The sequence below is a fragment of the Canis lupus genome, chromosome 33 (assembly GCF_048164855.1).
Source record: "Canis lupus baileyi chromosome 33, mCanLup2.hap1, whole genome shotgun sequence".
In the NCBI taxonomy this organism is placed as follows: Eukaryota; Metazoa; Chordata; class Mammalia; order Carnivora; family Canidae; genus Canis; species Canis lupus.
Window position 1 is genome coordinate 32,479,683 of NC_132870.1, and position 13,686 is coordinate 32,493,368.

Below are 13,686 nucleotides of genomic sequence, written 5' to 3' on the forward strand. Positions count from 1 at the left end.
TAAAAATAAATAAATAAATAGATAAATGATATTTAAGAAGTCTTTTAATAATGTGAGAAACATTATATATATATTTTAAGATTTTGTTTATTTGAGAGAGAGTGTGTGAGAAGATTTATTTATTTGAGAGAGAGAGAGTGTGTGAAAAGATTTTATTTATTTATTTGAGAGAGAGAGAGTGTGTGAAAAGATTTTATTTATTTATTTGAGAGAGAGAGAGTGTGTGTGAGAACAAGTAGGGGGAGTGGCCAGCCGAGGAAAAGGGAGAGAAGCAGGCTCTCTGCAGAGCAGGGAACCTGATGTGGGGCTCGATCCCAGGACCTCAAGATCATGACCTGAGCCCAAGGCAGACGCTTAACTGACTGAGCCACCCAGGCACCCCAAGAAAAACATAATATATTAAGAGGAAAAGATACAAAACTATCTATACACATCAATCTAACCATATTTTTTAAAATAGGCCAAAAAATGCTGGAAACAGTAATAATTATCAGTGGCAAGGTTTTATTTTTCTTCACTTTTTTTCTGTATTTAAAAAAGAAAACACCCCTCAAGATTAAAAAAAAAAAAAACAGTAATATGGAAAATAGAGTAAGATACAAAATAAGGGTAAATGAAATGTTTCACTTTCTTTTCTTTCAAACATGTCTTCTAGAAAGAGCAGTGCCATATAATGAATATCCCTCCAAATATGATAATAGCATCCCCAAGAAGAAAAACTAATTTAAATGATTTATTCTGGAATTTCAGTGTATTCTAATTAGTGCTACAATTTTAATAGTATTACCATGGTTCCTAAACTGCTCAACAAGGTACTTTGGGGTGCCAGAGTAAACTCATCAGGGTCTCCACAAAATGTTTTAAATTTAAGGGAAGGGGTACCTGGGTGGCTCAGCTGGTTGAGCATTTGACTCTTGGTTTTGGCTCAAGTTGTGATCTCATGGTTGTGAGACTGAGGCCTATGCTGGACTCCACACTCAGCAGAGTCCACACAAAAGATTCTCTCTCTCTCCCTTTGCTCCTCCCTCCACTTGTGTAGTTTCTCTCTCTCTCAACTAAATAAATAAAATCTTTAAAAATTATAAAAATAAAAAAATAAAAATTAATTTAAGGGAAATAAAGTGTCACTTGACATCTATTGATCATTGAATGAACTAACTCAAGGTAGTTCAGTTTCAACCTCAGATCTTATGTCATTTCTTTCAATGGCATATCTTTTGAAAGCTGTTTTCAGAAACTGCTATGATAAAAATCAATTACCATGTGAAAATCAATGTGAACAAGAAAACTAATCTATTCTAAAGCTTGGGAAGCTGTGCAATACCCAACAAGTGCATATATTCCATTAGTTATTGCATGTATTTAAAAATAAAATGCTTACATGGGGCTCTGCACTGGGAGTAGAGCATACTTACAAAAAAAAAAAAAAGGCAGGGTCAGGGAGTGTGTGCCTGGGTGACTCAGTTGGTTAAATGCCGACTCTTGATCTCAGCTCAGGTCTTAACCTCAGTGTTTTGAGTTCAAGCCCCATAGTAGGTTCTGCCCTGGGCAAGGAGACCACTTAAAAAGTAAAGTAAAAAATAAAGTAAAAAGTAAAGTAAAGTAAAATAAAATGCTTACAGTAATCCATATACATATATCAAATCATTATGTTGTACATCTTAAACTGGTACAATGTTGTATGTCAACTTTGTCAATAAAATTGGAAAAAATAAAAAGCTTACAAAATTACCAGGACATAATACTTAGTAAGTTGTTCACTACTATCTAATAAATGGAATTGCTAGGCTTTTTTTTTTCCCCCAAAGGATGTAATGAAAACAATTACTGAGATACAGGGGGCAGGTCATGAAACCAAATATCTCAGGACTCTCTATATTATTGTAATCTCATTACATGAACAGAACATTCTATATCAAAATAAAATATAGGAAAAAATGTACCTGTTGAGAATCCTGGTTCAGAGGAGGCAACTTTGGTAAAGCTTGCAAAACTTCTGCAGTCGATCGTTTCCTAGCTAGAATAAATAAAATATGATTTTATTCCTCAGACGTATAGGTTTTTAAATTTTTAAAAAACATCTCTAGGGGCACCTGGCTAGCTCAGTCATTGGAGCATTTTTGACTTTTTTTTTTTTTTAAGATTTTTATTTATTTATTCATGAGAGAGAGAGAGAGAGAGAGACAGAGAGAGAGAGGCAGAGACACAGGCAGAGGGAGGAGCAGGCTCCATGCAGGGAGCCCGACATGGGACTTGATCCGGGGCCTCCAGGATCACGCCCTAGGCCGAAGGCAGGTGCTAAACTGCTGAGCCACCCAGGCTGCCCGCGTTTTTTACTCTTGATCTCAGGGTTATAGGTTTGAATCCCATGTTGGGTATAGCAGTTACTTACAAATAATAACATCTTTCCAAAAATCCTCTTTTATAAAGCAAGGAATACAACTTAAGCTTGAAGATAGGGTAGTTTTGATAATTGTTGAATCTGGATATTTCAGGATTCACTCACTATTCTGTATATCTGTATAGTATATGTGTAGTCAAACATTTCATAAAAATTCAAGAAAAAATACTTTTTTGGTTACTTTCTAAGTCAATAGTAGAAATGTTTCCTTTTCTTTTTTCAAACTAATTGAAAAATAAATACCAAGCCAACAGTTAATAACTTATACTAAAATATGCTAAAAATGAAGTATTAACTGTTGGAATAAAGCTAAGACTATTAAACTGCTGCTATATGCAAATACAGACAAGAAAAAAAGCACTTAATGCTATTTTTAAATCTATCTTAAACCCATTTGACTCTGGTTTGAGGAAAAAAAAATCAACTATCTTCTAAGTACATTGTACCAGGCACTGGGAAAATAGTAGTCTCTTTAACAAAAGGCCACAAAAAATTTAAACAACCAGATAAATTCAGATTATGATACAAAAGAGCTTCATAACAAAGGTTGATATGATAGAAAATAATGTTAGAAAGGATGATTAGAAAGATCTCTCATGAGAAGCAACATTTGAGATCTGAATACAAGAAAAAGCTACTAGCTATGCCAGGAATAAAGGTGTTCAGACAAAAGTCAGAACAGGCAGAGAGTCTCCTGCCAACAGGAGAATTGACAAGTCTGCAGAATGGAAAAGAGGACAGGGTGGCTACACCATACTACCTACTTGAGTATCTGTTTAAAAATAGGATTTTTTTAAAAAGAGTTTATTTATTTATTCATGAGAAACATGAGGGGGGGAGGGGGGAGGGGGGAGGGAGAGAGGCAGAGACACAAGCAGAGGGAGAAGCAGGCTCCATGCAGGGAGCCGGACATGGGACTCGATCCCAGGTCTCCAGGATCAGGCTCTGGGCTGAAGGCAGCGCTCAACCGCTGAGCCACTGGGGCTGCCCTGGATTTTTTTTTTTTTTTCTTAACGAAAAAGATACATATTCAATCATATCAATTTCTTTAAGAAGACTATACTCTTCTTCAAGAAGACTATAATCTTCTTCAAGAAGACTATAATTTTAAAGTGGTTATTATTTGTAAAAATGAAACTCAGAAGAGCCTGGCTGGCTCAGTGGGGGAGCATGAAACACTTGATCTCAAGGTAATGAGTTCAAGCCTCATGTTGGGTGTAGAGATTAAATAAAAAAAAACTTTATTGTAAAAAAAAAATCATAGCTCAATCTAGTTAAAACTTCATTTTTAGTCAACTGTTATTTCTGGTTTCATTATTTTCCCAATACATATCATAAAGAGGTTAGCATCTCTAAAATATAAAGAACTCTTAAAAATCAATGAGAATAAAAAGACCAACAGCCATTAAAAATCTGGAAAAAAGGGTAGGACAGTTCATGAAAAATATATACAACTGATGCTTAAACATATGAAAATATGTTAAATTTCACTTGTAGTAAGAGAAATACAAATTTAAATACACTGAAATGCCATTTCTTATCTATCATATTAGCAAAAATTCCAAAGCTTAGTAACACACTTTTGGCAAGACTGAAGAAACAAACACTCTCCCACATTACTGGTAGGGGTAAGAAATGGAGGGAATTTTGAGGTATCCAATAAAGGCACATATTTACCAAGCAACCCTACTGCTAGACATTTGCCCTGAAGATACACTTCAATGTGCAAACACACACACACGGTTACTTAGTATCACATTATTTGTAATAGCAAAGTATTGGAGACAGGTTGCATAAATGATGGTTTATCCACAAATATTACACAGATGTAAACAATAAAATGAAGATATGTCCTCTGAATTGATAGGAAGCAATCTCCAAGACATAGTAAGTGAAAAGAAGGTGCTAAAGAATATATACAGTATACGATCTTTTGTTGAAAAGTTAGGGAATAAGAATGTAAATATGGAGGTATTTATTTTTGCAAAAAGAAACACAGAGATGACATATTGGCTACATATAACAGGTAGGTAAAAACAAGATGAAAGGCATAAGGAAGAGATCTGAGTTTATGGTTTTATACAGCTTCGATTCCTGAACTAGATTAATATTTTACATACATCAACAAGGATGGGCAAAAAAGTCCTCATACTGAATATAAACAGTGAACTTTAACTATATTAACATCAAATGATAACATAATCACACTAAAGAAAATAACCCAAGTAACTTTTTTAAAAGATTTATTTATTTGAGAGAAAGCATGCACATGAGCAGGGGAGGGACAGAGAGAGAGGAGAGAATCTCAAGTAGACTCCCTACCCAGCACAGAGCTGATGTGGGGCTCAGTCCTAGGACCCTGAGATCATGATCTGAACTAAAACCAAGAGTTGGATGCTCAATCAACAAAGCCACCCAGATGCCCCCACCCAAGCAACTTCTGAACATAATACTCTATCTTCTCAGTAGGATACATGGCAAAACCAAACAAGAAAATCAAAGGATTTGTGAACTTTACAAACTTGCTAGTAGTGATAATAGTGTAATAATTTGGAAGCCATTTGGTGTGTAGTATAGCCTGGGTGGCTCAGTTGGTTAAACAACTGATGCTTGGTTTCAGCACATCATGATCTCAGGATCATGAGATTGAGCCCTTGTCAAACTCTGCACTGGGTGTGGAGCCTGTTTAAGATTCTCTCTCCTCCTTCTGCCCCTCCGCCTGCTCTCTCGTTCTCTTAAAAAAAAAAAAAAAAAAAATCTGTAATTCTTTAATGTAGCTTCCAGAGCAAATACTTTTCATCCTCTGAGATATATAAAGAACAATCCAAAACAAACATGTCAATCTAACCTTCAGGATTACTATCTGGATTATATGTCTGTAGAGTTCCTTGTTGTTTAAAGGTAGTATTTTTCTTTTTCAATATTTCCAAGCCTTCTAAAGCTGTACTATGCTCAGACAATGACTTTAAAAGGGAAATGTTATTTATTAATCCAGAGAGTTCTGAAGGATTCCTAGGACTATTCCAATGTTGTTTGCTTTCTCCAGCAGGTTCTACTTCAATATGGTCATGGTCTAAACTTCTAATCCTTCCCAAATCTTCGGATTCAGGAATACACGCTTCTGTTTCTTTGGAAATAGGATGCTTTTCTCCCAGAGGGTACAACAAAGAATTGGAAACTTGGGTATTTGATTTACCAAGAGCAACAGGTTCTTCAGAGTGATTCTGATTAACATTTAATTGTTGGATACTGATGTCACTGCTAGAAGTTGACAGTAAAACCTGTTCATCATTTTTGTCTAATTTATTTCCCATTATAAAAGGCTTAAGCCCAGACTGTTCCGAGAATAGGCTGTTTTTAGGAATCTGATTAGTGGCTATGTTTAACTGAGGAATATGTAAATTTGAGCTTATACCTTTAGACTTACTCAGTAGTGAAGCAACATCATAGTTAATTCTGACTTTTTGTATAGATTTATTAGCATCTTCATTATTATCTACATATACATCATCAGTCCACTCTAAAGATGAATCAAAACTGCTTAATGTGTCATTATACTCTTCTATTTCTTTTCTGTTTCCAGTTTTCCAAGGTCCTGTGTCAAAACCTATACACGCTTTATCACAAAACTGTGACAGCAGAGTCTCTTTAGGAAATGTCTCTGTAGGCTTATCCTCCATAGATGTTAAATGAGACAAATGTTCACTGCCAACTTTCTTACAGCTTATATTTTCACATCTCTTTTGAACACTTGAACTGCCATCATTAACCAGAGTTTCCTTTACCCAACCCTCTGAATCCTGGGAAATTTTGTTATTTTCTTGGGATTCCTCCTCAGAGTCACTGGTTTCAAAATTGTTCAGATTAAAAGTCACCTCCACAAGTGGCTGTGTTACATTACTCATTGGTTCAGGAATACTATTAAGATTTTCATTATCAGTATTACTTTTAGAAAGCATATTGGTAAAGTCATCAGAGATCCTAGAATTGTTACTTGTAGAAGACTCAATTTGTAGATGTTCAGATTCTGGCAGGGACGACATGGGTTGGTCATACTTTTCTGGGGTTCCACATATATTTATCTTCTGAGCATTTTCTCTAATGAGAATTGATCCTTTTAGACACATCTGGTCATCCTGACTAACAGGTATTTTATTATTTTTTTGAATGTCAGATTCTGATAATAAGCCATCATTCTCTACACTGCTACAGGTAAATGGTAAGCTGTTGCTTTTACAGAATGAAGGAATTTCCAATTTTACTTCCTGATCGCAAGATTGATCATTATCACCTACTGGCTTGTCTTCATTATAGTTTTTACCCTTTTCAGCACATGTTTCAAAAAATTGTATCCTTTTTTGTACAAGGTCTTTCAAATTTAAATTTACATTATCTCCCTGAGTTTTGGGTTTCCTTTCTATATTATTTCCATCTTCAGTAGAAGAACGTACAGGTGAACTCTGTGAGGATAAATACATGGCCCATCTGCTTTTATAGCTCATAGTATTTTCCGATTGATGCTGGTAGTATAAATTGTCTGTGCTCTTCACCTCACCACACTTGTCTTGTTCAATTATGCACTTTGGTGTAGAAGGAATGTTTACACTTTCTTGTAGTTGTATCTGAGGGAAATGTTCTGTAATCCCAGAATCTAGTTCTTTACCCATACTAGTTGATTTGGACTTTAGAAGAGCTAATATCTGTGCTTTGCTTCTGATGTTTTCTGAAACTCCTAAACAGTGAGATGTCAAACCATCTTTTTTTATGGCCTCATTGGATAGTAAAGAATCTGAATGCTTATTTACAGAATAGACAGGTGAGCAAAAATAATTTTCTTCACATAGCATTTCTGGGTTATTCTTAAAGGATGGAGTAGAGACAACAGAAGAATAATATAAGCCATTTTTCTCTCTGTTCTTGTAAATGACACTGTTCTCAGGGTCTGGTGGCATATTATTTGTATCTTTCTTGCCAGCAGTAGAAAACAAAGGAGGTGTGTTGTAGAAGGGAGAAAAAAAAATAGGGCCAGGTTTCTTAGCCTCAGGTGATGCAGCTGATTCATCATTTTCTGTAATAACCATTTTCCTTGGCACTTGACGTGGTCCTTGAAAACCCTAAAAATATTAAAACAGTTGTTAGCTTTTCCATTATCTAGAAAGAAACTATGAAGTGAATTGGCTAAAAAAAAGAAAAAAGAAAGGGAGTGTGTTTTGCAAGGTAAAGTAATAAAGATATAAAATTTGTAAAATTAAAATGTAAACACTCATTTCTAATAAGATTTTTCTAATTGGGGTTTACTTCCTGTCTACCTAAACTTGCATTATGAAGTACCATTTTAATGATAGAGTACAATAATTTCAAATTCAGTACTTCTTGAAAGAATATAAATATACATTGATTTCTTATTTTCAACAGAGAAACTTACAGTAAACTTCCTTTTTAAACCAGCAGGCTGACATCCAAGGGACCGCCCAGAGGATATAAATTTCCTTGGATTTAACTCTGATGTTTCTTTAATGACATCCGGTTTAATAGCAATGCTTCCAGCAACTTTAACCTCCTCAACTGTGATTAAGTATCGATCACCTTCTAAGTCATCTCCAGGCTTCACCTAAATTTTAAATAAATTTTAAAGAATTTTTGAAAATAAATTTAAAATCACATACATCTAATTATTTGATTATGTGTTCCAGTAGGTCATTAGCACTAGCAAAACACAATATTCAATAAATAATTGTTACAATGTATGAATCAATAACTAAATCTTCATTTATTTTCATGTACCAGTTAACTATCAATAAGCACAAAAAAAGGATAATAATATAGCAAAAAAATTTTCACTAATTTGCTTATTCAATATTATATATGTGAGACCCTTTGCAGGAGGTACAAAAAAAAGACAAATATGCCCTCTCTCAAGGAGCTCACCAAGCAAGACAAATATGCACTCTCTCAAGGAGCGCACTAAGAATCCATACAACTAAATGTACTTTTTAAAATTAGAGCTGTCAAATACCAATGATACATTTTTATAAATTCATGTCAACTACATGCTCATAATTACCACATATTAAATATTATTATAAATTACAGTTGCTTAAATCATATTTCAAAAAAGCATTTTCATTACTTTAATAACAATTTTTTTTTTGAAAAATCAAAACAAACTAACAAAACCCCCAAAATATAGCACTCGCTATTGTCTCTGACTGAAGCATAAAAATGATCATCAGGGCATCTGGGTGGCCCAGTCAATTAAGCGGCTGCCTTTGGCTCAGGTCATGATCCCAGAGCCCTGGGATCCATCCCCAGGCCAGGCTTCCTGCTCAGTGGGGAGCCTGCTTCTCTCTCTCTGCCTCTCCCCCCTGCTTGTGCACACACACTTGCTTGCTCTCTAATAAATAAAATTTTTAAAAAATAAATAAGATTATCAACCTAGTGGTGATATACAAAATCTGTGTATTATCACAGATAATATGCTTAGTCTTTTCTAATGAAATGATTTAAAATGAAGTAATAACAACAGTAGTTATATCCAATTAAGCATCTACTGAGCAGGTACTTTTCATAGACCCTCTTGATAAATACAAAAATACCACAACCACTATTAATGTCACATAAAATTTTAAAAGGTTTAACATCATGGCCAAAATCAACATAACAATAATAAGAATATGCATTTTAACACTTTTAGAATCATCATACTAGGGTGCCTGGGTGTCTCAGTCGGTTAAGGGTCTTCTTAAAGGTCATCAGCTCAGGTCATGATACCAGGGTCCTGGGATCAAGTACCATATCAGGTTCCCTGTTCGGTCCTATCCGGTGGGGAAGCCTGCTTCTCCCTCTTCCTTTGCCCCTCCCCCTGCTTGCACTCTCTCTCAAGCTCTCTCTCTCTGAAATCAATAAATTTTAAAAATCTTTTAAAAAAACTTACTAAATTGCACTTTATATAAATTATTTCAAGTTTTTAGACCAACACAATAAAGTCTGTCTTATTGTCTATGTTTTACCGTATCGAATTTAGATACCATGACTTGAACAATATTCATAAAGGAGGTAAAGAGATTTTTTAACTTAAATATAGAGATTTAAGTAACTTAAAAATAGAAACATTAAAATACCTCAAGGCACTTAAGAAATATACTCTCCAAACATTCTCCTTTGTCATCATATAAAACTGCCTATATTAAAACAAAATAAATGTTAAAAAGAAACAATATAATTCTGCTTTTCTTAAACATCTTCAATAGCAAATCAAAACTGTTTATATAAGTAAATCATATCATGAGAGAAATACCCACTTTGTTCTGGATTAGAAAGTGCATCTACTTCAAATGTTTCCTAAGCAACTATTCAGTCTGTGCAAAAAAACAAAAGTAAATGCATAAGAAATTCATGAACTTAATCTCTACCAGGAGGATCTTGGAATGGAACTGGGAAAAAAACAGAATTGGAATGCATTATAGGGCAAAACAGGAAGCAAGATGAGTAAACAAATTACAGTAATGGTGTGGCATGGAGGATTGGGGAGATGATCAATGCTTGAAGTAAGTCATCAGCATTGGGATAGGAGACTTGTTTATGAGGTATAAGGAATAAAACTTTAAAAAGGAAAGCTACTAACTGGGAAAAATACTTACAAATCACATATCTGAAAAAGGTTTCAGTAAATATATAAAGAGTTCTCTACAAGTTGAATGGAAGAAAAAAAAGGAAGCTAAGGTAATTATAATTTTCTGGGTTTCTCCTTGTGTCTTTAGCCATTTTTTTTTTAATAGAAATTTCTCCTCTAGCCCCTTATATACTGCGGATTCCATCATCTTAGAGAATAGTTTGGCAGTTCCTTAAAAGGTTAAAAATAGCAATTCCACTCCACTCAGTATATATAGAGAAATGAAAACCTGTCTCCACAAAAAATTGCACACAAATTCACAGCAACATTACTCATAACAGCCAAAAAGTGGAAACTCAAATGTGTATCAATTGAAGAATGGATAAATATGATATATCCATGCAATAGGCTATTACTGAGCAATAAAAGGAATAAAGTATTGAAGCATGCTTCAAGGGCAGCCCCGGTGGCTCAGCGGTTTAAAGCCACCTGCAGCCCAGGGCATGATCCTGGAGACCCGGGATCGAGTCCCACATCGGGCTCCCTGCATGGAGCTTCTCTCTCTGCCTGTGTCTCTCTGCCTCTCTCTCTCTCTCTCTCTGTGTCTCTCATGAATAAATAAATAAAATCTTAAAACAAAAAAAAAAAAGTGAAGCATGCTTCAACATGAATGAACCTTGAAAACATGCTATATGAAAGAAGTCATTCAATGAAAGGCCACAATTATATAATCCCATTCATGTCCAGAACAGGCAAATCTATTGAGACAGTAAGTAGACTAGTGATTGCTCAGGGCTGGGAGGTGGGTACTAAGTAGTGACCATTAGTGGGTATTAGATTTCTTTTTGGGGTGACAAATGTTCTAAAATTAGATTGTAATGATGGTTGCAAAATCCTGTAAATATACTAAGAAACAATGAACTGAATACTTTAAATGGGTTAATTGAAGAGCATGTGGGGATCCCTGGGTGGCGCAGCGGTTTAGCGCCTGCCTTTGGCCCGGGGCGCGATCCTAGAGACCCGGGATCGAATCCCACGTCGGGCTCCCGGTGCATGGAGCCTGCTTCTCCCTCTGCTTCTCCCTCTGCCTCTCTCTCTCTCTCTCTCTCGAATGAATAAATAAAAAAAAATTAAAAAAAAAAAAAAAAAAGAAGAGCATGTGAATTATATCTCAATACAGCTGTTTGAAAGATTGGTGTTTACAAAGGCTCTATCTTTTCTCTGCTATTCTTTACATTCTATACTCTATCCTTTTTTTTTTTTTCTTAAGTAAGCTCCACACCCAGTATGGAGGAGTCCAACACAGGGATGGAACTCGCCACCCTGGATCAAGACCTGAGCTAGGATCAAGAGTCAGATGCTTAACCAACTAAGCCACCCAGGCACCTGTCTATACCCCATTCTTGAGTAATAACATCCACACAAAGCAGAGCATGTCATGCTTCTGCTCAAATCCTTCCAGTATCTCCACAGCTCCCAAAGAACAAGAACAAAAGTTCTTTCAATGACCAATAAGGCCTAAATAATCCCCTTGATCTCCATTCTTATCCTTGCTCACTCTACTCCTAGTTGTTTGCCTAAACGACTAGGAAAACATATTCATTTAGTTTACTGGCCTGTCTCCTCCCTGCTTTTTCCATGAAGTCAGAGATTCATGTGTTTTGTTCCCTCTGCATCCCATAGAACAGTGTGTAACTCGTGCTTACAAAATATCTGTTAAAGAAATAAATGAATGAATCACCTCCAGAAGCTTCAAATATCATCTAAATGCCATATACTCCCAATCTGTATTAGTAGTCCAGAACTTTGCTGAGTTCCAGGTCTCTAGAGCCAATTACTTAAATGTGTCCTATGACACTACAAATTCATTATGTTCAAGTGACGCCTGGGTAGCTCAGTGGTTGAGTATCTGCCTTCGGCTCAGGGTGTGATCCTGGAGTTCTGGGATCGAGTCCCAGATCGGGCTCCCTGCATGGAGCCTGCTTCTCCCTCTGCCTATGTATCTACCCTCTCTCTGTGTCTCTCATGAATGAATAAATAAATAAAATCTTTAAAAAAAATTCATTACATTCAAAATGGAACTAAAGGTCTTAATTTTGGGGGTGTCTGGGTGGTTCATTCAGTTAGGCATCTGACTCTTGATTTCGGCTCAGGTCATGCTCTCAGGGTCATGGGATCTGGTCCCACATTGGGCTCCACACTCAGTGCAAGGTCTGCCTAAGATTTTCTCTCCCTCTGCCCCTCCCCCTGCTTCTGCAAGCACATGTGCGCGTATGCGCGCTCTCTCTCTCTCTCTCTCTCTCTCCCTATATATACATAAATCTTTTTTAAAAATCACCATTTAGGGATCCCTGGGTGGCGCATTGGTTTGGCGCCTGCCTTTGGCCCAGGGCGCGATCCTGGAGACCCTGGATCGAATCCCACGTCGGGCTCCCGGTGCATGGAGCCTGCTTCTCCCTCTGCCTGTGTCTCTGCCTCTCTCTCTCTCTCTCTCTCTCTCTCTCTCTCTGTGACTATCATAAATAAATAAAAATTTAATAAATAAATAAATAAATAAATAAATAAATAAAAAATAAATAAAATAAAAATCACCATTTTTCCCCTAACTTGCTTTTTCTTTTCAAGATATCTTATTCAGTACCATAATCACCATACAAAAGCCTAAAAATTATGGATTCTTCACATCTTCCATATCCAAGAACTTAAGATTCTATAATATTTTCATAATTTCTCTCTAATCATCCTTTCTCTCCATTGTCATTGCTAATGACTACTTGGTCAGATCCCCATCATTTTTGTGTTATTCTTTAGCTTACAGTCTTCTTAAATTCAAACTTTCATCCTACACAGCTTAATAGTTATGTTAGACATTGCTGCCGGAGTGATCTTTCTAAAACAGAAACATGATTATGCTACTCTCTGGTCATAATTCTTCACTGGCTCCTAAAGCTTATACAAATTCTCTCATGATATGACTCCTGACTACCCCTTTAAGCCATACATTCTACTATTTCCCAATACGAGCCCTTCATTCCAGGCGTATTTAATGGCTTCTAGCTCCCCAAATGTTTACGTTTCATGCCTCCATGTTGTTATAACTGTGACACCAACTTTAGCTCCTGTCCCTCCAACCTATCAATTCTATTTACAAAACAAAAAACAAATACTCAAAAAATACTCTTTATCTGGAAAGACTCCTCTGAACCAGACTTTGATATCGCTTCTATAGAACCCTAACCATATCTCTATACATATTATAATCCTTATGTTCTTAGATAAAAGCTCCTTGAAGACAAAAACTATAATGTTACCATTTACTGCATTCTTACAATGTGCCAAGCACTTTGTTAAGAGGTTTATACATTTTCTCATTTAATCCTCAAGACAACTTAAAGAGACCATAGGCCTTGAGAAGCTAAATAACTTGTCAAGATTATACATCTAATAAGTGAAGAGCCAGGATTCAAACTCAGGTCCATTTGACATTAACTGGTCTTCTACATTGGCTTTGTATGTCTTATTTAAATTGTCCCATTGCCTACCAGCAAAATATGTTTATTAAATGATGACTCAAATAATGAAGATGATCAACCCCGACAGCAAAGACTTGGACAGGTAAAGGTAATACTAGCAAGAGAATAAGCACTGGCTTGGATTTGAGAAGAAGGGTGTT

At 35.9% G+C, this 13,686-nt stretch overlaps 1 protein-coding gene across 11 annotated transcripts in view; it reads right to left on the reverse strand.

The window, feature by feature from the left end:
- ZGRF1 (zinc finger GRF-type containing 1) overlaps positions 1 to 13,686 on the reverse strand; it is a 77,226-nt gene that overhangs the window by 54,295 nt on the left and 9,245 nt on the right. For 9 of the 11 annotated variants that reach the window (XM_072810394.1, XM_072810393.1, XM_072810390.1 and 6 more), the window contains exons 4-7: positions 9,523 to 9,582; positions 7,827 to 8,012; positions 5,250 to 7,515; positions 1,944 to 2,017 (exon numbers count right to left, since the gene is read on the reverse strand). In XM_072810394.1, coding sequence (XP_072666495.1) covers positions 1,944 to 2,017; positions 5,250 to 7,515; positions 7,827 to 8,012; positions 9,523 to 9,582 — 2,586 coding nt within the window. Of the gene's footprint in view, positions 1 to 1,943; positions 2,018 to 5,249; positions 7,516 to 7,826; positions 8,013 to 9,522; positions 9,583 to 9,702; positions 9,760 to 13,686 lie in introns of all 11 variants that reach the window. The other 2 variants (XM_072810392.1, XM_072810391.1) reach the window with 2 other exon arrangements.